General features: G+C 33.5%; 2 protein-coding genes across 3 annotated transcripts; one reads left to right on the forward strand and one right to left on the reverse strand.

Moving 5' to 3' along the window:
- Nucleotides 1-348: 348 nt before the first annotated feature.
- On the forward strand, nucleotides 349-1,861 carry LOC127256429 (uncharacterized). Of its 2 annotated transcripts, XM_051282437.1 has the most exons (3): nucleotides 349-882; nucleotides 1,029-1,100; nucleotides 1,505-1,861. In XM_051282437.1, the coding sequence occupies exons 1-2, from the start codon at nucleotides 504-506 to the stop codon at nucleotides 1,055-1,057; spliced, it is 408 nt and encodes a 135-aa protein (XP_051138394.1). In that variant the 5' UTR covers nucleotides 349-503; the 3' UTR covers nucleotides 1,058-1,100; nucleotides 1,505-1,861. The 2 variants fall into 2 exon arrangements, with proteins under 2 accessions (XP_051138394.1, XP_051138393.1); XM_051282436.1 differs by having other exon boundaries at nucleotides 1,029-1,861.
- Nucleotides 1,862-18,695: 16,834 nt separating this feature from the next.
- LOC127256087 (B3 domain-containing protein At4g34400-like) lies at nucleotides 18,696-23,934 on the reverse strand. The gene is made up of 5 exons (XM_051281919.1): nucleotides 23,857-23,934; nucleotides 22,509-22,628; nucleotides 20,079-20,778; nucleotides 19,487-19,671; nucleotides 18,696-18,959 (listed from the first exon to the last, which is right to left on the reverse strand). The coding sequence occupies exons 1-5, from the start codon at nucleotides 23,932-23,934 to the stop codon at nucleotides 18,696-18,698; spliced, it is 1,347 nt and encodes a 448-aa protein (XP_051137876.1).
- Between the last annotated feature and the right edge of the window lie 944 nt (nucleotides 23,935-24,878).

Below are 24,878 nucleotides of genomic sequence, written 5' to 3' on the forward strand. Positions count from 1 at the left end.
AAATAGGTTCTGATAGTATGTGAATATATTTTGTGAAAATTAAAAAATTGCATTGTATAATCAACAAAATAAGGAGTTTATATATATGCAACATAAAACAGACTCGGCAAAACCAAATCTAAATCTAAAACTAAAACTAAATACTTCCTCCGACCTATTGAAAAGTTGCTATTTTCGATTTTTATCCATCTCATTAGAAGGTTCTCATTTCCTATTTTAGTTACTATAACACATGCACTTCTAAAATAACAAATACCATTATATTTACATTTTATTACAAAAATCGTATTTTACATTTTCACAAAAATAACAAAATTAACACACATTTCATACCTACCAACACATCTAATACCCTACCCACCCCACCCTCAATCATTACTCTCTCACTCACCTTGGCTCCGATTAGGGTTTGTAACCCTCGCGATTCTTTTTCCCGTTGTTGCCATTGCAATTTCTTTCCGGCTCATTTCTCTGGTGATGTTGCTCGCCCATGCTCTCTTGCGATGGCAGAGGGCCGTTCCCCCCTTGACAGGGATGGGTTGCACTCTGTAGATGGGTTTTCTAAGTTGTTTAGCGACTCCGATGATTTTTCCGAATCCACCATTGTCGATGCTTTTTACATCCCTAATTTATCTGGATCTACTACCGCGGACACTAATCCCATGGTGGTCAATGGATTCGCCCCTGATTCGGAGCGGGAGGTCTATTCCAACGCTGCCCTTGTTCGAGCCAGACGATTGATGTTTCGGATACCTTCTCCACCAACCAAAGGTACGATCAAAGCGGCTCCATTAAACTGCTCTTCTACCCGTGAAGTTGTCATCGATATGCTTCGTATATACTCTCCTCTCGCTGTCGAGCCCCCGGAGTACCGTGTTGGAGGTTAGCATATTTCATTTTCTTTCAAATTAAGGAAATAAATCTTATTTGATTTTGTTGCCCTAAAACTTTTTTTCGAATGTACTATGAGTATGCTTGCTGATTTTTGTTAATGAACTTACCTAATCTTCGTTTGTTGTTTTTTGTAGACAAAACTAAAAATCATTTGTGTAAATGATTTACTATCTTACATGTTGGCTGGTATGATCCCTACCTCTGAGGTATAATCCGATATACTTGTTGCGAAAATCCGTGGCTTCGTTGATTGTCCTTGATTATGTGTGTGAGAAAAAAAATTTGTGGCAAGTCATTGTTGGTTTTTGGTGTCAATAGCCTGAGATGATGAAACTGTTAAGCCACCGTTGATTCAAATCAATAGGTGCCTTACTTTTGCATAAAAATGAATTTTTTGGAGACTTATACTAGTTTAAAGTCATCGCTCGTTCAACATGAGCACGGTCCCTTATTGAATTCAATACATTTATAAACAATGTATTGAGTTCAGGCATTTAATGATCTATCCATTGAGAGAATGCTTTAAAGTTGTCCATTGTATTCGATGATAATTTTATAATTTCAGAGCGAAAGTCCCATGTCCCTAAATTACCTAATTGATCATGAACAGGACCAATATTCAAATGAGATGGCGCGAAAATATTTACTGCCCCGCACTCGATGATGATTTTATAATCTGAGAGTGTCAAAATTTTCGGTACAAAACCTAACAAGGTAACACAACCATAACTGAATTTAAAGAGATTAAATTACAACTACAAAGTGCTATTTCAATACAACATTTTGGTGAGTTGTAATAAAACTCATATATACAATAGGGAAAGTAGGTACGAAAAATTTCCTATGGCTACTAATTACAAATGACATTAATGCTTACAAATGATGAAAAAACTGTGTTTCGGATCAGTAATCGATGGCAGTGATTAGTTCTTCAAAACCTTCTGTTTAATTTGCTTCTATTAAGGTATCAATGGATGCCTTGATCAACTCCCGGTCAATCTCTAAGTTTTTCGGGAGTGTCTTGTTTCTTAACATCGCGACTCACGAATATGGGGAATCTTGTAGTTGTTACCCCATTACATGCCATTATTTCCCTAAGACAACCTTGCAAGCTTAGGAAAACATTGTTTAATATTGTATGAGAAAGTTTGTCAAAAGATTTTTGCATTGCCCGCAACAATTCATTCACATTTGATGCTATGGTTGAAACTTATAGTGGTTGTAGTGCTCGAAACCACCCCAAATCCTTTATCTTTGTGTCCGGATTGTTTGGTGGCTGAAAAGTAAAATGGATATCAAATCCATCGCTGCTTGCAGTGCTCCTAAAGTCCGGATCGTTGTCATCAATGTGTGGTTTGACATTGTCTTACTGTATTAAAATTATTTTGGTTGTTGTTGCTGGCCATTTCCCTTTAATCATTGGGAATAGATGCATATATTCTAAAATGCATCATTGTGAAAGTCATACTCAACTATATTCATATGTTAAAGTTGTAATACCTCGTTGATCATTAGTGCCTTGGTGACTTCCTTTGGGATTGAATCCAAAGGCTTCGTTTCCAAGGTGCTAATAGGTCCTTTTTTGATTTATTTTTACTTGGTACTTTTTTTGTGAAAGAAAAAATACATATTTTCCAATAAAAAAATACATTGCCTCTCTTCTCCATATAAGGGCCTGTTCACAACACATAGGAGCATTGTCTCCGTAATAAACATTTTGCTTTGGTAGGTCCTGCAAGGATCAAACTCATGGGGGTGAGATAATATTTTTCAGTATTATATGTAATACAAAACTATTTTCATCTATGTATACAACATAAGGCATGCACTTAAACTTGATGATATTCATATCTTGGCCCACTTCGACATGATTCAAGCTGAATTTCAGTCTACTGATTTTGTTGGCTGCTTTTAGTGCTAGTTTTATAGTATTACTATGGTGTCTGATCAGACCATCTTCGGCCCATCTTCCAATAGTGTACTTGCTTACACACATTTCATATGCCACACTATGATAACTGTCACACTTACTGTAGGTAATTTTTTGCATGGCTATGTTGCCGAGAATGTGTTTCTTTTTACACTCTTTACCTATTTTATGGTTGTTTGAATTCATTGGCATACATGATTCTTGCTGTTACATGGCTCTTTTCCATATTCAACGTACTACATTGCGTGAAATACCGAATTTGGTTGTTGCTTCATTGATCTTTCCATGTGCTGGCCTTCGATTCCTGCTGTTTTCTAACAAAAAATGTGCTATATTGTTGAGTTCCTCATTCGTTAGATTCTCCGTTCTCGTCATTTGAGGTAATGAATTTTATCTAACTTCAATTCATTGCTATTAATGATGTATTCATAGATATAGTTTGAGAGGGAAATGAAATTGTCATTTGGAGGCATATTAATATTTCGTTAGGAGAGAAATTGAGAGTAATTGCCTGTTATTTTTTGAAGTGAAAAAATTAAAAGGAAAATGTAGCTGGTGTGCACTATCTGTGGCCACCAATTTGTGAAATAAGGTGTCTGTTTTTGGAAAATTTGTGTGTTTGCAGTAATTAAGTGCATTATGGTGGCTGTATTTTAATTAATTTCCATAACTATTTATTTTGCAAATTATTGTTTTTGCGGTAATTATTAGTGTTATAAACAGAAATATGTCTTAAGATTATATACGTATTTTTTTGTATTAAACAGTTATATATTTTAAAATTATGCTTGTTTAAATTGATTATGTATTAAACAATTGTATATATTAAAATTAGATTATTGTTTGTATTAATTAATATTGGTTTACTTTCTAACACCTTATCCAATCACTAGGGGTATTTTTTCTTTTTTCATTATTTTTGTGCTAAATTTATTTGGTAAAGAAGTTTCAGTGTAAAGTTATTCTAATTTATCCCACAATTCTTTTTAAGTTTTAACTTCACGTACTTTTCTAATGAGTGAATTAGAAAAATGAAGTATTATACAAGAATAAGTTATTTAATCTATTTCCACAATTTTCTTATCGGTTACAAACCCTTCAAAGTTTCCATCTACTGCCCCTAAAGAGTTTTTGTGTTATTAAAATTCATTTTATTTTTTGTTTCCGTATTGCCAAATTTGTTTTAACATTGAATTGAATTAAATTTAAGAAAAATGAATTTTTCATGCTTACTTCAATTTTCAGAAATATATTTTTCTTTTAAAATTTTGAAAAATAAAATAATACCACAGGAAAAAAAAAAAAAAAAATCAAGGAAAACAAAGAACAATTCGCACACACAAGGCACTGATCAATAATCAAGTTGACATCAGAAGATTCACTAAGGGTGTTTTTACTTTACATGATTAGGATGAATAATATTATTTTATTCACCATAATCAATTTTTTACTATTTATTATTATAGTCCAAAATTAAGTAAAGTCCAGCATAGTAGCATAATTAGAGATTATTAATCCTCCTCTTTTAGGTAGCTTTAAATAATAAAAGATATTATTAATGTTAAAAAGACTATTTAGTCTTCCATTAATAGTTCACTTAGTATTATATTTATTTTTATTATATGATTTATGATATTTTAGAAAAAAAAATTATAATATTATCCAATAATCCATTAAAGTAAACACATGGTGTGTTTGTTTGGGGGTTTGGATTTTGAGTTGGGATTTGAATAGTAAAAATTTTGAATTGTAATAGTTGTATGACGTGAAATAAATAGGTGTTGATGTAATATTTTCAATGAAAAATTAATTTTAAGTATAATATAAAAAATAAAAATATGTGTTTGATTTGATATTTTTTGGGAAAAATTTTTGGATGAATAGTAGAATTTTGCCAAAATCTTTAAACGAGGTTATCATATAATTATATAATTCATTAAAATAATATTATGTATTATAATCTTATTTCATAAAGTAAACACACCCTAACACTAAAAGGGTGCATGGACATTGCTAGCAAGGGGTTGGAACAACGTTTTTTAGCACAAAAAAAAAAAGACACAGCGCTTTAATCTATTGCACATGGGGTAGGTTAATTTAATAAAAACTTTTTAAATGATTTTCACATAAGAAAATAATAGGCACACATAAAGCAAAAAAATAACAAAAATAACTACAATAAGTGACTTCCCAGAACAAGTAGTCACAAAATATTAAAATTGGAAACAATTAATGACCTTTCCAATATAAATTAAAAGTAGCCTCGAGTTTAATTTTTTGTGAAAACCACAATGAACAACCTTTATGTGTTGGAACTTATGAGGAATTTAATCATAAGTTCAGGATCTACCGTGTTGTAATAATTGAGATGAAAATAAAGCAAATTAGATTTAACTTTATTCATCAGCATAGTCGGATTCGGATCTGCAAATTGATAAAGGATTTTATGTTCTTCAAGCCTATGGCGCAACTCCTCATGAGAAAAACCGCTAGAGTTTCCACCGTTACTCCCACAATAAGATATGGAACGTAATGGTTATTGTGTCTAGAGTTGGGATCACAACCCTATTTATATCTCTTATTATTAATTGGTCTCATCACCCAATTAATAAGTTACCGGGTTTCTGAACATAGGACGCCCGTACTTACTAAATAATTTAAGCCAAATAAATTAATAAATCACTTAATATAGGCTTAATCCGACTGATAGCCCAAATAGTTACATTTAACCCACAATTGGATTTTTAATCCAACAATCTCCCACTTGGATAAATGTACACTGTATAACCTTACGAGCTCATGAAATTTTGCTATCAGATTCTTTAATGTATATTACCAATCTTATTTATAAGTCGCATCAATGCAGATCAAAGCGGCCATCACTGCATGTATCGCAATGAGACCGATCATAGTCACAACACTAATATAACCTAAGATTCAATCAAGTGCGGATAGAGAACATGGAAATTTCATGTAATGTGATCTTAATATGCTACTTCCAATTCATCCACCTTAACTCTAATTTAGAACAACTGAATACTTAATTAAAACTGAATATTGCACATTGAATATTGAACATTGAATACTGAATTGTGAAGTGTAAACCAAAGTAACTTTAACTGTATTTGAACATTACTAATCAGCTCCCACTAAACTGAAGTATGAAAATATGGTTCCACTCTCAAACGAACAACATGCTCACTATAGAACTTAAGTGGAAACCCTTTAGTAATTAAGCGGATCAACAATCATGAAAGCTGTACGAATATGTTCAATAACTAATTCGTGATATGAAGTCAGACTATTAAGTAAAAGACGATTATTATCATCAAATAATGTACCAGTTCCAAATAATTTTGAATTCTGAAAGAGACTAAAACTTTATATCTGAATTAACAATAATAACCGAATTTTTTTGAAATAGAGATCGAAATTAAATTTCAACTAAAGATGGTACCAAAAAAACGTCTTATCCAAATCCAAATAATAACCAGTACCTAATAATAATCCAAAATTGTCAATGACTTCAACTTAAACTTTCTTGTCATCACCCATATAGATTATCTTTCAATATCAATTGATTTCGACAATAAAGTATCTTGCATAGACACATTGATATGTGTTGTTACACCAAAATCAATTGATGTCGACAATAGCAATAATCTTGCATAGACACACTGATTTGCGTTGTTACACCAAAACCAGCCCCAGGTGTGTCTATGATCTGAAATTAAATTAATTTTAAGAGTAAGATCAATAGGAAAAACATGTCCTCCGAAAGATCAAACTTAAGTGCCCTCAATTTCGTAGCAGTATTAGACATGTTCAAGATGTACTCTCTTATGCTACATTTGTCGTTATACTTTATGGCAATGAGACTCTTAAGAAGAATACTAATTTCCGCCTTATCGCCTTTTGGTAAAGCATTTCTTAGTTTCGACAAAGAAATCATTGGCAATAATGATATCATCAGATATCGTGCCCCTAAAGATTTCTGGAATGCTTTTCTTTATGATCATTAGACTAAGGTGATCAGACATATCCTACTTCTCAAACAACTGCTTTTCATGAGCAGCGTTTTTCTCCGTATGAGTGGGTTGGTCTATTCTTAATGTCAAGTCAAAACTCATGCAACCAAATGAATCAATATTGATTTTTTTTAGTGTTTAAAGTTGTCCCTAGACATTGTTGGGAATGAATAAATATTCACATAAATATTTATGAAAGCATAATGAACCTCAATAATAATCCATTCTCATCCGAAGACACTAAGTGCAACATCAATGATCAATTTTTGGATCAATAACATTAATTACTAGCAGTCATCTTGTTGCAATAATCATATACGGATAATAAGTAATGTCAAACAACAACCAATCTTTGGACTGACTTACTATTCACATAAGTTAAATCCATATAATCATCTCATACATATTATCACAGATGTATATTTCATTCTATCAATTACCAACTGCCTTTGGGCCGAAGAATAATCACATGAATTAAAATACACATAAACACTTACGTTATCGAGTAAAAATCTCATATAAGAGAGGTTACTTTGGCAACGTCAAATACATGATCTTCACTGTCAAAACGCAGCATGCACTAGTAATGAATTTATAATTTTCTTAAACTAAATTATAATAAGAATCATGTTCAATGTATATGAGTCTGATTCCATAAAAATAATAATAATAATAAAGAATTCTTATTAGCAACTGAATGCGCATGTCTATAAGCTACTGAATGCTCCGTATGTGAATTTATAAAATAAATTAGCAATCTTATCACAAGTTATCGAGCAACATCAGCAAATGTCGTTGGACAAATTGTTGATTCACTAGTGATAAATTTGTTTTGGAAATCGAATGTTGACAATAAAATAGTGTGTTAAACAACACCCTATCTTTGGACATATTTATTATTCACACACAAATAACTAAATTATCATCACCATATTCAATGTCACCAAATATGCATGAACTACTTAATGGTTGAATTGCCTTTGAGTCAATCAGCAGCCTTATCAGTCACACACAACTTTCTAATATATAAAATAAACTGATTTACACACATAGACTGCTTTGGCAATATAACTGTTTCAATTCATTCATAAAATATATTATATTATATTTATTACTAATTAAATTCATCTTAAAGAAATTGATATGTATGTCTTATGAAAGTCATAACAACATCAATTAATTTCTGGACTTATTAAAATAATCAAGTAGTCCAAGAAAGACTAAATGCAGCGGAATTACACAGGCAAAAATATGCCACTCAAATAGACTATAAATTTAATATAATGAATATTTATAGTCGATTTTGCGCAAATAGGTATTGTCAAAAATACATGTTATTGTATTCCAAATTTAATTTAATCCTCAAATGGATCATAATTAATCTGATTTTTATAAAATCAACAATAAATTAAATAAATGTGGTCTGCATTAGTGCAAACAATCTGAATTTCATAAAAATAATTCAGTAATAATTAATAAATAAACAAATTCTGCACGTACTAATCCGATTTCAAGAACAGACATGCAAAGTTTCATATACGATCAAACTAAACTTAATTAACTGATTTGATAAAACAATTAGTTGATCTAAAAATTCGTGCAGAACAATGCAGACATGCAGGGTTATTTAATTGATCAATATATATGAATATTTCGAGAACATATATACAGTCGTGCATATGGATGTATCCATGTCTTCAATTAATTTATTTCAAATCGAGCATACAACATGGATTCACAATAAACCAAATAAATGAATGAATACAAAATTCTACACTGATGAATAATATATAATAAATAATAATCAATTAAATAACCAATTATGCAGACATCATAACCGATTACACATCAATTCGTCTGATATACTATATATATGTATGCAATTTCAAACATTATACATGTATCGATTAATGAATCTTGCAATAATCATACATATATATATATATATATTAATTGCAAGCAAATTATTAAGTTGCAAACGCATATATGATTAACGGACTTAAATCAGATTTTCGTCTTCCAATTTAATCCCATAAAAATTAACGGATTAAATCAGATTTTCTTCTTCCAATTTAATCCCATAAAAATTATCTCAATGATTCAATATGGAAATGCTCTTATATCAATTGTTGAAACTTATCAAGAATTTAACCCTAAGTACATAATCTACTGTGTTGTAATAATTGAGATAAAAATAAATCAAATTAGATCTAATTTTATTTCTCAGCATAGTCGGATTCAGATCTGCAAATTGATAAATGAAGCCTATGGCGCAATCCCTCCCGAGAAAAACCGCTAGGGTTTCTGTCATTACTCCCACAATGAGACCTGGATCACAACCCTATTTATACCTCTTATTATTAATTGGCCTCATCACCCAATTAATAAGTTACCGGATTTCTGCGCATAGGAGATCCGCACTTACTAAATACATCTAAGCCCAATTAAAAATTAATAAATCACTTAATATAGGCTTAATTCGACTGATAGCCCAAATAGTTACATTAACCCACAATTAAATTTTTGATCCAACATTATGTTCACTAAAAGCCAGTTTCAACTATTCTACAATATCGACATCGATTAGAAACAATAGAAATTTCATATTCTTTTCCTTTACACTTTATGTGATACCCCAGAGTTGGGCCGGTGCTAGGCCAACTCATGTGTATGAATGAGCCGATACTAAGTCATTCAAGAGTGATTAAATATTAAATGGATTAAATAAACTACTCATATCATTAATGTGCATATTCTTTTTTCGAAAGTCCTATTGAAAGAAGTGTAGAGTTAAGCGTGCTTCCCTTTGGCAAAACAAAATTTTTGAGTGGTAACTTTTACCTTTGTTTTCTCTTTAACAACACAAGATTTAGGGTTGTTCTATCAAGAACAGTATCAAACAATTTTGTTAAATAAAAATTCATTGGAAAAACTAACGATCTTAGAAGGTATTAACAAAATTAAACTTTGATGTTTTGAAAAAACTTTGTTTAAGAATATGAAGTCCTAACAAAAACAGAGAGAAACATTTCCAAACTTTCACTACTAAAACAAATTTGTAGAAAACAAAATGAAAAATATTAGATTTTGTCAAGATTTGCGAAAACTATCAGAACAACATTGAAAACTCATAATTTCTAAACCTTTTTGTAAACACAACAAAAAACAAAACCGAAGGCTATGAGTACAAGTATTTTGAAAAACCCTAAAGATGTGATACCAATGTTGTATTTTGATATGAAGAACTTGAAATATAAACAAATCAAACGCAAAACTTAAAATGCTCGTATTGCATCAAACCAAAAGAATGCAACACAAAATCAAAAAATATTTGATGCTTAGTACACCCTCAAAATACGAAAGGGACCGTGGGGATACTACATCAGCTTTGGCACGGCCAAGAACAGCAGAAGAAACCACAAAATCCGCCGAAAATCGAAATCCTACTGAATCGCTCACAAACTTTTAGATTCTCTCAAATCCTAGTGTGAAACAACTCAAAACTCTAACCTAAAACTAAGATCGAACTATGCTATTAATTATGATTGAAAGCAGTGCAGAACATAATACATAAACACATACAACCCTAATCACAATTCGCTAGATCATAATATATGTTCTGCTTACTAACTTTCCTCATTCGCTCATTTCATCCATGAGAACCTAACTATCTAATAACATAGAACACATACACACCATTATCTGAACCTCCTCACCGCTTGTCTACTGTCATCCATATACAAATATATAATCCGTTTCCCTCCATCCGCTCGTTTTCGCTCATCGCGGCTCTCGCTGCACCCATCGCTCGCCCACTACCTCCACTGAATGCGTCATCAACCGCTCATCTTTACTTGCTTTTTTTTTAAATTCTATTTCAGTTAACTCTTCGGCTCGCTTGCGAACAAGTCAATTTTACTATTTTTTGCAGCGCGTCACTTGCACAAAAGTCTTTTTTAAATCTTGCAACTTAAAATCCTTGTGTTCGACCTGGAAACTCACCAGAAAAAAAAAGTATAAATAATTGTGATAACACGATCTAGGGTCTACAAATTTATTTTCACTATCTATATCTAAACATTTCCAATAGTACACATTTCACTCAAGAAGCTCATAAGAAATTCCCTGTTTTAACTTTAAAAAAAATCAAACTTTCACGTATCACTTTCTCGTCCATCAGATGGGGATTGAAGTTGATCATAATAAAGTGAAGGCAATCCAGGAATTTGGACCCCCACGCAACCTCAAGGTCTTGCAGAGCTTGATGGGAAAAATCAATTTCTTACGGCGATTCATCGTCAACGCCGCTGGAAAAATGAAGTCGTTCTTCGTGTTGCTACCTAAAAGTTCGGAGGTTTTTGAATGGGGAGCAGTGCAACAGGCCACTTTGGAATAGATCAAGCAGGCTCTTACATCACCACCGGTGCTGATGCTGCCGATCCCAGGGAAATAGCTAAAACCTTACATTTTGGCAACGAAGGATACCATCGGCAACCTCCATGCCCAAGATGATAAGTTGGATCAAGAAAGAGCAATTTATCATCTAATTAAGGCTTTGAATAAGACGGAAATTTGTTCTTCATGTATCTATAAATTATGTTTATCTTTACATTATGCATGCATGATCTTGGACTTTAAATAATACATAAAGTCGACTTGTTGAGATATTTATTTAGCAGGTCGGTCCTCCGAGGCCGCTTAGTCAAGTGGGCTATGAAACTAACATCGTTTGCATTAAGATATCAGCCCCTAAAAGCGGTGAAAGGACAGGCCGTTGCCGATTGTTTTGCCAAACACCTCAGAATGATCGAGGCCGCCTCCGCGGGATACATCGGACTGGAACCATGGCAAGTTACACTCGATGGTTCAAGCACCGGAGGAGCAATAGGGGTTGAAATCATAATAACTAGTCCCCAAGGAGAATTTGATGTTTCTCACATCAGCTCCCATATAGAATAACGAACAAGCTGGCGGAGTATGAAGCTCTCTTGTTGGTGTTGCGTTTTTTCGTCGCAAGACAAGCTAAAAACATTCTGATCCGGGATGATTCCCAGCTAGTCATCTGACAAGTAGTGCAATGACCCACAACTTCAAGAAATTCTCTGGGAAGTGCATGGTCTACTCCAACAGCTTACAACGGTGATACTAGATGTCGTTCCCCGAGAGAATTCGGAGGGAAAATGACCTCGCTCAATGGGCATCCGGGTATCGAATGGAGGAACCAGCCACTAAATTCGAATGCCTAACTACCAGCAAGGTTGCAAAATGGTGCACAGAGCTTCTTGAGGCATTGACAGACCCCGGAAAAGCTGGTTCGAGACACAAACGGGAACACTTTTTGAAATACACGCGCATCAACAACAAACTCTATCTCCGACGAGCTGATGGAACCTTGACGTGATGTTTGGGGCGAAATGAAGCAGTGAAAGTTATGGTGGAAGTACACAAAGGAATCAGAGTTGTACACAGGGTTGGCCCAATTATGAGATGGACTATCCTCCAATATGGTTGCTTCCGGCCCCTGATCTCGTAGGATTGCATCGATTACGCCCGGGGATGTCCATCTTGCCAATGTCACGTTCCTTTACAACACGCCCCAGCCAAGGAGCTTCATTCGATTCTCAAACCGTGACCCTTTGGAGGATAGGCGATGGACGTCATCGGTAAAATTCCCCCACTGTCATCAAAAGAACACACATTCATCCTCGTGGCAACTGATTGCTTCACAAAATGGGTAGAAGTTGTCCCATTGGATCAGGTACGGCTGAATCACGTTATTTGTTTAATTAAGAATAATATTATTCACCAATTTGGCATACTAAGGACCAACACGACCAATGAAGGGACAGTTTTTACTAGCATGAAGCTTAAGGCCTTTTTAGCACAATGTGGCATTCGGTTCGTACACTCTTTTCCGTATTATCCGTAAGCCAATGGGCAAGCCGAGGCCACTAACAAGACGCTAAGTACCATCATAAAAAATGCGTTGGAGGATAATCCGAGGGCATAGAATGATACTTTAGAGGAAGCCTTGTGGGCTTATCGGAACGCGAAGTCCACCACGATCGGAAGTACACCCTGTAGAATGACAATGGACAAGATGCGGTCCTACCCCTTGAGATTACGGTACCTTCTCTTAGGATCTTGAAACAAACTGAAATACCAATGGACAAGCAGGACCGAGCATTTTTTCAAGAGCTGGACAGCCTAACAGAGGAGCGCCTTCAGGCCCTCAAACATCTCCGGTAGAAGAAGAAGGCCGAACGAACCTTCGAACGACAAGTTCGGCCACGGTCTTTCCAAGAGGGTGACTTGGTTTGGAAAGCATACTCCCGGGAGGTCCCAACGATCCAAAGCTCGGAAAGTGGTCGCCCAGTTGGGAAGGCCTCTATATCATCTCGGCAAAATCATCAAGCTGCACATACAAGTTGATGGAACCCGAAGGCGAAGAATCAAGAACTTTCATCAATGGAAATATTTGACCTTTCTACCCCTCATCGTGGGATACGGGAGTACCGCCGAATTGATTATAGATTGAATCAAGAGACTCAAAGATAGATTCACTAGGGCATCGACAAGCTATGGAATGCGAATGAAATGCATTGGAGTAGTTGGTGCATGACCAATTCGTTCATAGGCATAAAAAACATATGGAACTTGCTCAGAGCAACCATCCATACAAAAAATAAAAAGTCAAAAGATACAACTATACACAAGTAAAAAGACCAGAACGAAAGTAGAAAACAAAAAAATAGAACATGCCCGCCAGAGCTACTCATCATCCCGCGGCACCTGAAAGTCTAACAAAAAGCTATCATCAGCCGACAAAACTCCGGCCGCTGCAACAAGCTCCCCAGGGGATGAAGCAACCAGCCCCGAAGGCAGACTGGCAACGAACTCCCGATCATCAGCAGGCTATGGATCTGCCGGGCGAAGAGCCACCAAATCCATCATGATATTTGTCCAAGACTGTCAATGGCCCGCATCTGATCATACAACTCAAGACGGTGGACAGCTTGAGCTATCAGGCTCTCAAACATCATTTCAATCTCTGGAGGGATCTTCTCTAGCAGCGCCCGAATTCGCTCCAGCTCAGCTCTCAACGCAGCCTGCTCTCCTTAGAGGCTGTCGATATAGGCCTTCTCCTCCTCCGTCTTGCGCTTCTTCTCTTCATAAGATTCGGTACAAACTTTCCGTCAATCTTCCAACAAAACCATCTCCTCTAATTTCTCACCAGTAACCTTGCGGAAGGCCTTGCTGGATTGAAGACGGTCACAAACTTCGCCTAGCCTGTCCGCCAAGGCCTCTAGCCGACGCCTCTCAGTTGAGTCTGAGCCCTTGTTTGCCAGTTTCGCCAGCTGCATAGATTCAAAAGCCCCTGGACTGTCGGGTAGGGATGACAAGTACCTATCAAGTAAAGTTTTACCTAACGCCACAGATGACTTCTGCGGTGGGGATCGAGGCGAAGGGCTAGGTGAACCCCGAGAAAAATACTCTTCCACCTCTGATGGAATGGTTACACTACAAAAAAAATAGTATATTTGTAACGGAATTCCGTCACTAAAGATCACGTAGCTAAAGTAATTCCATCATTAATTCTGTCTCTAAGTAACAGAAAAAGTGAATTTAATGACGAAAAAATCTCGTTACAAAAATTATATTTTCTTGTAGTGAATTATGGGGACCATGGTTCGCCGGATCGGCCGAGTCCGGTCCGACTCGGCTGATCCGGAACCAGAACGGGCAGGACCGTTCCGGTAAGAACAAAATATCCGATATTTTCAAAAATCTTTATGAAATTTCATTTTTATCATTTTGGAAGTGTAATTGTTGCTATTTCTCCTTCAATTCCTTAAATTTCATATCTGGAACTTGGGAAATGGGAAGTACTTGCGTTTGTTTGCGTTGATAAGGAGCGTCTGTGGTTGAGAAAGTTTGGAAAGAGGAATAAGGTTGGGGAAGAAGATGGGAGGAAGAACGCATGTGTCTTCTGTGGTTGAGGGGGTTTGGAAAGAGGAAGAAGGTTGGAGAAGAAGATGGAAGGAAGAACGCGTGTGTCTGGGGAAGAAATTTAGTTATTTTAATTAATTTGTTTATTTAATTGATAGATTTAACTATTTTATTTTGAATTGTATTTAATTTTTATTTAATTTGTAAAAATTAATTATTATTTAGAATTAATATTTTAGATTAATTTATAATTAATTGTAAATATATTATTTAAAATTATTTTTTAGACAAGATTTTAATTTTAATTTACTATCAATTATAATATATTTGTTAATATAATATACTTTAAAATTAATTATATGATTTAATATATTTTACTGACTTATCATAATTTTTCTAAAATAAAAATAAATATAAAAAAATTATATTGACCGATATTTGACCGATACGCATACACCGCGATATATCTGGAACGGTAAAGGCCGATCCGCGACAACGATCCGCGACGGCGAACCATGATGGGGACAGAGGGCGATGATGATGACTTCGTGTGGAGTCGGAAGGGGTAGAATTGGTAATTGGAGTCGGAGATTGGGTAGTTTGAGGTACGGAGGGAGGAGCGATAACCGTAGGAAGTGGAGATGGCATAATCCTCTTCGAAGAGACCTGCCACGACATGCAATTTCAGGACAGGATAGGGAACAAAACACGAAGTAGTAAGATGAGAAATAGCTGACCCGACGCCATCGGAGAAACCGGACGCGTCTTGCTTTGTTTTGCTGATTGAGATTTTGGGATCATGAACGCAATAGACAGGCGAGCAGATTTACGCACGCCCGGTGCAGCAAACGTGGCAGTCGATTTTTGATGGTTCTTCGTTTTTGGTGTAGGGATTGTGAACAAAATACACACATGAAAGCCAAAACACTACAAATCAACAGAATTTGAAAAGCCAAAGCACATGAAGGCCAAAGCACGTGATCTTGAAGGGCCGGCGCCGGCCATTGCAGAAATGAGGGACGGCGAAGACACCCGTGAGAGGAAGAGACCGGAAATGAGCAAAAAGGAGGGCGACAGTTTCGAACAAGAGGAGATGTTTTCTTGTGAAAGCTCTGATAAGAGATTGAAAAATGAGATGATGGTGGAGTGAAGAAAGCAAAAAAGGATTTGAGCTCACCGGGACGCACGCAGGCCTGTTTGCTGGGAAAACGGTTTTTACAAAATTAATTTTGGACTATAAAAGATTTTTTGCCCAAATTTTTTTTGTGAGGGCCATTTGTTATTCCAAAAATGAATTCAGCCCAAAAATCCATTAAGAGATCCAACAGCTTTGGAATGGACCGGCCCAGAGAAGAGATAACTTACCTGGACCAAAAGCCCAACGAAAGCCCAATTTCTTGATGATGAAACAGGCCCAGAGGAATGGCCCAAGGAAGACCCAATTTGGATAAGGAGCACCATGAAAGAAAAGGGGAAGATGAGGGACAAGAAACAGAAGACGCGGACCAACACAGCAGCAACAAATTCAGTACATTTTATTCCCTTTTTGCTGCGATTTTTTTTTTTTTTTTGCCTTATTTAAATTCTTATTACTAAATTCATGTCAATTTCCTTTATCCAATCAATCATTCAAGTTATTTTAATTCCTTCGATTAGTATTTTTACAATTTTTTCTTCTTCGGTCCAGCACCTCAATCCTTGCAAATTTCAAATCTATTTATTTCTGTGTGGGACTTAACTCAGTTTTTTGAGTAGACCGAGGAACCCGATTATTGTTGATTTGGATTGGCATAAATTATTTGGGTTGTCATCAACGAATTTCAGCGACAACAATTATATATGACAAAGATTGCTGAAATGAATTTAAATTAAAAGGATGGAATCGTTATGCAAATGAATTCGAGTGTCAAAATATGAATTCATCAACAATGAAGACATGAATGTGGTTGGAAATGAAAAAATAAATAAAAAATAATATAATAAAACCTAGTTTTATGACATGGGTTACATGGTATAAAATTGTAATGTGGTAGAAGATGAAAAAATATATATAGGATACTTAAATTGAACCCGTGAATATAAAGACTCTGGTCATTAAATGATGACGGTTAATATCGATTTTGAAGATTTTACCAATTTAGTTAGATTGGATTGACAAAAGAAGGGATATATAGACCTTATTTGAGACATTGAACTACTATACCCCATTTCGAAATTTGGAATGATCTTCAAATTTAAAATATATATCTATATTAAGTCAATAAAGACTTTGAGATTTATCTTTAAAAAATGACAAGTCTAGAATACATGTTCCATGTGGTGTACAAGTAAATTAAATGTGATCGAAAAATTAGCATTTCAAATATGATACGTCTTCCATCCAATATCAATGTATTCATCTACTTTTTCGTTTCGAAATATTAGTGTTTTGTATATAGGTAGTACAATAGGGGGATTAATATATAATTTTTTATGTGATTTTTGTAATGTAAAACAATTATGTTGACGACATTGTTGTAATATTTTATATTTGTGGGGACAAAATTACTAAAAAGAAATGGGAAAAGTTTGTTTTTTTTTTACTCCATTACATGATCCCTTATCATTTTAAGACCATAACCAGATCATGTATTAGATTAGTCTCAAAATTTATTAAAAAAAAACAAAAAACAAATATTGGTTGAAATTGTCATCGGGTGCTGAAGTTGCTGGCGTGGCAATCGTCATGACATGCCGGAGATTGCAAGGATGATGATGGGTAGTGTTTTAGGACCAAACTATTTAGATATTTAAAATTAGGATAGATAAAATCAAGAATATATATTTCTTAAAGCTACAAGTACAAGTATTTTGAAAAATCCTAAGATACAAAAGAAATAAAGTGGACACAATTTAAAATTAAAATGTTCTTGTTGAATCAAACCAAAAGATATGAACACAAAATCAAAACGCTTCTCTCACTTATAGGAATTTAGAAAATTTTGTTTCAAACTCAATTATAGGATTTCACCTGAACACATGTTATCTATTATGTACATTTTTTTTTTTTGCATGTATTTTTATTTGTATTTTACAACTGTTGGGATATGAAGCCTGATTATATCCTAAAATATAGGGATATGATTTAGATATTATATTATAGATTTTAGAAATATGATTTGGATATTATTGGCATAGGCTTAGCCTATAAATATCCATCTATTCTCACTTTTAACATATGTCTGCGTACTTTATAGTAGAATTCCTGACTTGGTAGCGCCCCAGACGTAGATCATCGTGATCAAACTGGGTTACCAAATTCTTGTGTTATTTTGTCTTTGTTATCTCATCTTGATTTCCTGGGAATTTCCGTAACAACAACAAATAATCTTAACTCATAACATAAATAATGAAACAATAACCTACCAAATTACATAACAAAAATAATTTATTTACATTAATAATCAAATTATGTGCTACTTTACCTACCATTTTTCTATGCTGAAAAAATAAAAAATATATACAGAGTATAGAAATAGCAATAATATATTAGTAGTCTATTAAAAAAAAAAAAAATTGTCACCCAACCATGCTAAGTAATATTAATGCTCTTCTCGAAAAGCTGTGTTACTATACTAAAAGTGATACTCACTTGGTACAGACTTACAATATCTTCTACACCAAAATAACTTTAATAGGTAAGGTATGAGATATAATCCCGATTATCCATGAACTAGCAAAAGCAAGTCTGTCATAATAAAGATAGAAAGTTGCAAGAATGTTAAAAAGAGTTCTCGATGAAACAATATAAAACTTACGCATCATAATTGTAAAAATCAAAGATAGTTGGGCATCCTCCTAGCCTCTTGTATGATAAATGAGTTCGTAGAATCTTTCATTATAACATCTCCAACTTATCCTCGAATATCATTGCCACGAACAACAGTAACATGGATGCCTAGTTCTTCTTCTCCATCCACGATCTCGCAAATGCATCTATCATCTTTCTCTATATAGTTTAAGGTGCATAGTTTTCTCCATCCTCCTGATATTGCCACCGTTCCATTCTTCCATTTTGTACATTTTGCCACTAATCTCCTTCCCGTTGGATCTATGAAATATGCCTTTTTCGAAAAATCTATATCACCGTTATCTTTCACTAAATCGTTGGGAACAAACTGAGACAAGAAAAGAAAAATGGTATGTATACAACAATATAGAGTATTAAAACAATAATTTAAAGACAATATAGATTTATGTACTAAAATATACGAAAATATGAATATTTCAAACACAACAAACCATGCAATATTATAATTCACATACAATAAATAACTAAGTTCTTAGATAAAATAAATATATAAATAAAATGAGATAAACAACACAACCAAATCGCTTTTAAATCAGTAGTATATCATATTATATATATATATATGCGCCATTGTTGTACTAAGTGTATAGTAAGGTATCGACTCCCAAACCTAGTTTTTCCCAATGAGAATTGTAATGAAAAAAGTTGTAGCTAATAATCAAACAAACTGCCAATAAACTACAAAAGTATTTTCTTACAACCTCAAGCTCCTTTCTCTATAAACCATTGTATGTATCCAAACACAACAATAGAAAATATTACGGCCAACTAAATATTGAAGAGCTTATTAAGTAAATACTTACATAATAAATTGTTTCAAATATCAAATCTTACCAAATTGCCCTTTCGTTTATTCATTATTCCCGTGACAAAGTAAGGGTTTTGAGGTTGTGGAGCTAAACCAGCCCTGAAAATGTCTATTCCATAGCGCAGCGAAAGCAGGTCCCTCGATTTTCTTTGTGAATCTTGCTCATCTCTTGTTCTTACTGTTCTTTCTAAAATCTCACCATCGGTATCATCTATGAAATAAACCACCATTAACCATGAAATTGTCATTTCATTATAACGAACATGGAGACTTCTCATATTCCAAAAGATAATATAAATACAATATATGTGTCATATTGTTAATCTACATATAATGAAGAAATTGATAAATTTCATCACACTGAAGTCTATCTCAGTGGAAAAATATATATAATAATAAAAAAAAACAAAACAAAACAAAAGTTCTGCAAAAAAATCTTTTTATTTAGTAAATTATATTCTAAGAGAGTTTTAAAAAGCAAATCAAATTAAAAATCCAATCAACTATTTGTAGTTACAAGAAAAAATATTTTAAAATATCCATATTTATTATGATGGATTGATTACGTACTATTATTCAATCGCTAAATATTTGAAAAAAAAAGAGTATTGAATGTACCCATGTTTTGAAAATGAGTATCTTCAATTGTTTCATGAATTTCTTCTGTCCTTTCAATACTATCAAAATGCAGAGATTCATCAGTCCCTTCAATATCATCGTTAGGCTCATATTCATCGCTTTCTTTATTGACTTCATTGGCTTCTTCATCGTCTTCATTATCTTCTTCGATCATTTCAACACTATCTTCAAGCACATGTCCCTTGGCCACTTCAATGACTTCCTGACCTTCTTCAGTCACTTGAACATTATCTTCCGTCACAAAAACATCCTTCATGGTTTGCTCGTGAACTCTTGCTGCCTCATCATCATCATAAAAATAATGATCCCATTTTGCGTAATAATCCCCTTCTTCATCAATATTGTTTGAATTTCTTACATTTCTTTTATTGTCACATTCATCAGCAGCCTTATTGTCCTTATAAGTAGTCTCCCATGAATCTTTTTCTATAACCTTTTCCATCCCAGAAGGGTCGAATACCTTCACATCGAAAAACCCTCTAATAAAATATTCAAACAATAAAAAGTCTCCCTCCTCAATCTTCATGTCCTTCACAAATTTACTCCATCCTTTCACCAAACACCACTTATTCTCATCGTTTTGCACAGATGCAATCCATGGCATGTTGTAGTGACCAAGTAGACATATTGCCTTCGGCAACGGTTGATCCAACTGAGTTATAAATTCATTCGGAATGCTCTGTTGCAAGATATATGTTCCATGTTAGAGTATGCAATATTAATATCTATCTACTTTAAGATTTTGTTTTTCCCATTTATTATTATGCATTATTCTCTATTATTTGTCAAAATACACTATTCACGTCACAAACCATCACATCTAACTCACTGTTAAAAAATAATAAATAAATAAAAATAAAAACTCAACTATTCAAGATATTCTTGACAAATATATAGTTAATATAATCGTATAAATATTTTATATATTTGATTTATAAGCCACATGTATAAATAATTATGCATAACTTTAAGTAACTCAAGATGAATATAGTACTGTACAATCAGACAATATTGTCTACCTTTATATTAAAATTTAAATACCGTAAAAAACATTTCTAATTATTTTGATGTGTTCAACTAGACATAATGATGAAATGAAGGGAAAGTAAAAATCAATAGTAAAAAAAATGTTTATTCTCACGGATATAATGATGAAATAAAAAAAAAAAAAAAAGAAAAAAGAAAAAGAGGAAACAATCATAGTAAAAATAGTATATAAGTTTATTCTTCTATATATTTGGTCATGCCGATCTGTCGTTGCATTTCCTCGATTGGCTTAATGTTGTATATAGAGAGAGAGGGCGACAGTTGCGGTGCTGACTTGAGCCTATTGATTTTTCCAAACATCAATTAAGACTCCATATAGCACATGCTCCGTGCAATAAGAGCATATGATATATTTAAACTGTATATTTTTCAGAATTTTAATAGTTGCTTTCTGAAATTTTGAATTGATGTTATTTTTAAAAAATCAATATCATGCTAATTTTTTCAATTAGCACCGTAACCAAATCCGAGAGATATATAGGCGAAGCAACAAGGGTTTTATGGATCCTTTGCCAAAACTATATTAGGAATTTTAAATCAAACTTACATTCGCTTACAAAGAAATTAACTTAAATATCCTTGCAATTGATAGAAAATTAACTTAAATATCCTTGGAATTGATAAAAAATGAACAAAAAAATGAACATAATCATTGCAATTGAAAAAAGTGAACGAAAGAGGAAAAACAAAAAAAAGAAGGGTTCTATTGTCATTTTATGAACAAATATAAAGAGGGTATTATAGTCCTTTTGTAATTATTTTACAAATAAACTATAAAATGTTGAAAGAATGTATATATTCACTACGAAACAAAATAGAATTGATATTATAACAAATTAAATGGAAAATAAAAGAAAAAAAACTAAGAGGATCTAGAAAGTTCTTTTTTTACAAACGATTTGCTGTAAAAAATTTTATTCTAAAGATTAAATTTTATGACGAAAATACTTAACACGAAATCACATCGACTTGTATAAGGTTTAAACAAATCGCAAATAATACATTGAAAAAGAACCAACCATACAAATGCCAAATTTCCTTTTTCATTATAAATTTATTTAGAGGTATAAGTTGAATCTCAAATTCATAAATCTAAAGATTGCTGACAACAAAAATATACAAAATTGATGGCAAAAATAATGAAGAAGAAATCACACTTCCTTGTGCAAGTTTTGAAGAGATCCCAAATAATACACGAAGAAAATGGTAAAGTTTAACTTCACCAACAAAAAAAAATGCCAAAACTCAAACTTCATTCGAGATATCTCTAGATGCGTAGGTTGAATCTTAGATTTATAGATCTAAAGCTCATTTGCAATAGAAAAACAAGATTGAATGAAATAAAGCGGAAAATAAACATACCACTTTGCTATAGTTGATTTTCTTAAAATAAAACGTGAAAAAGGCAGGGCACTTCATTTTGATTGGCATGAACTGAGTTTTGTTAGATCCACGGGAAGAACAGTAAAGAACGTCGAAGACCTGCAAGTAAATAGAAGGAAACTCAAATCTCCTTAGACCAAACGGAGATTAAAATTTGTAACGATATCAATGAATATATATTATAAATCTCTTTTTTCCAAGTGTGAACATTGCTTATATATATTAAGTCATAAAACAACTTATTGTATATAGAGGGTAAAAAATATTACTTTTAATCGATAAGACCGATGTTAATTTTTTAAGGAAAAAAATATTTATTACAAAAAAATCGTGCACTTTATTTAGAAAGTAAATGCAAGCAAAAATTAATATTACCTTAATAATTCAAATAAAGTAAAATTATAAATTATATTTAAAAAATTACTAGTTACCAATTATTATTTTAAATATAGATAATTCTTGTTGTATATATAATTAACCATGGATGTGGCTAGGTGATGTGTCATTTTCTCTATTTTTTATTTTTTACTAAAAGTATTTTGTGGATGTTGGAAAATAATAGTAGTATTTGAATACGAGATAATAAATAAAATAACAATATATAATACAATAAAACATTCAAGAAACCAAGTAGAGTGATGCTTTCCTAGAATTGATGACATGCTATATGACTGTAAAATGAGGAATAAAGCCAAATTGATGATACCCTATGTGACACACATGTGGTGAAGCAAAAGGCGGTTGCAGCTACAGTTTCGTAAAAATCTTCAGGGGGAGACGACGACAAACTATTGCTTAGTCTCAAAGAGTTCAACAAAGAAGTTCGGAAAAACAGTAACCAAGATGAGGGAAGTTACTTTTATATTAATTTACTCGAAGATGTACTTGTTATTGATGTTGATTCATTTTCTCACTTGTCTCATCTTTTTGTAGAGTTGTTTATGGAGTTTGAGGATGTCTTTCCATATGATATACCACCTGGACTACCACCATTATGAGGCATAGAACATCACGTTGACTTTGTACCGGGTGCATTAATTCCCAATAGGCCAGCTTATAGGTGTAATCCAAAAGAAAGTAAAAAAATTCGAAAAGAAATCCAAGAGCTTCTTGATAAGGGATGGGTTCTAGAATATTTATCTCCTTGTGTTGTATATGTTCTACTTGTTCCTAAAAAGGATAACTTATGGCGTATGTGTGTTGATTGTAGGGTTGTTAATGCAATTACCGTGAAATACTGACATCCAATTCGTCAAATAAATGATATGCTTGAAAAAAATTACATGGAGCGCAGGTGTTCACAAATATTGACTTGAAATATGCTTACCAACAGATTCGTATGCATCCAGGAGAGGAATGGAAAACAACCTTTAAAACCACGCTTGGGTTGTACGCGGGTAGTCATGCCATTTGGGTTGACAAACGAACCCAACACTTTCATGCGATTGATGAACCATGTGTTGAGAGAAGTTATTGGAATGTTTGTTGTGGTATACTTTGATGACATACTTGTCTACAATACGTATTTGGAGGATCATCTTGGGCATGTTAGGCAAGTTTTTTATGCTTTAAGAAATGTAAATTTTATGGTACGTTAAAGAAATGCATATTTTGTACTAATGTAATTATTTCCTTGGTTTTTTTGTATGTGGAGATGATCTTAAGGTTGATGAAGCTAAAGTTGTTGCGATCCAAGAATGGGAAAAATGCACAAGTGTGGCTGAAGTTCAGAGATTTTTTGGGATGTGTGGATTTGTTAGGTGTTTTTTCCCATATTTTAGAATGATAGCAGCCCTACTAACCTCCCAGTTGAAGAAGAATGTTCAATTTAAGTAGGAGACAAGTCATATAGCAGTTTTTTAGAAGCTTCGGGACAGCTTTAGACATGCTCCAGCTTAAGCATTACCAAAGTTTGAGCGGGCTTTTGAAATTCAGTGTGATGCTAGTGGAGTTGGCATAGGTGTCGTGTTATTAAAAGAAGGACGAGCAATTGAATACTATAGTGAGAAGGTCCATGGGGCAGCCCTGAATTATTCAACATACGACAAGGAATTATATGCGGTTGTGCAAGCCTTAAGAGTTTGGCAACATTACTTGCTGCCAAAGGAATTCGTAATTCACATGGATCATAAGACCCTCAAGAATTTGCATGGGCAAGAACAACTAAATCAACGTCATGCTCGGTGGGTATGCTTTATTGAGCAATTTCTATATATGATTAAGTATAAACAAAGGAAGAAGAATGCAGTTGTTGATGCACTCTCTCAGAGGTATGTTTTACTTAATCATACTCGTGCACATTTTGTTAAATTTTTCCATATTTGTGAGTTGTATGAGCATGATGTAGAG

This window comes from Andrographis paniculata, unplaced genomic scaffold (genome assembly GCF_009805555.1).
Source record: "Andrographis paniculata isolate CXL003 unplaced genomic scaffold, ASM980555v1 Contig55END, whole genome shotgun sequence".
NCBI classification, from domain to species: domain Eukaryota; kingdom Viridiplantae; phylum Streptophyta; class Magnoliopsida; order Lamiales; family Acanthaceae; genus Andrographis; species Andrographis paniculata.

Bases quoted from the DNA above. Each gene is read 5' to 3' on its own strand.
- LOC127256429 (XM_051282436.1), top strand. From the start codon at position 504: ATGGCAGAGGGCCGTTCCCCCCTTGACAGGGATGGGTTGCACTCTGTA. The intron at 883-1,028 runs GTTAGCATATTT...TGTTTTTTGTAG, and splicing joins CCCGGAGTACCGTGTTGGAG to ACAAAACTAAAAATCATTTG.
- LOC127256087 (XM_051281919.1), bottom strand. From the start codon at position 23,934: ATGACTACCCGCGTACAACCCAAGCGTGGTTTTAAAGGTTGTTTTCCA. The intron at 22,629-23,856 runs GTAAGCATATTT...ATTTACTTGCAG, and splicing joins GGATGCATACGAATCTGTTG to GTCTTCGACGTTCTTTACTG. The intron at 20,779-22,508 runs GTATGTTTATTT...ATCTTGCAACAG, and splicing joins AAATCAACTATAGCAAAGTG to AGCATTCCGAATGAATTTAT.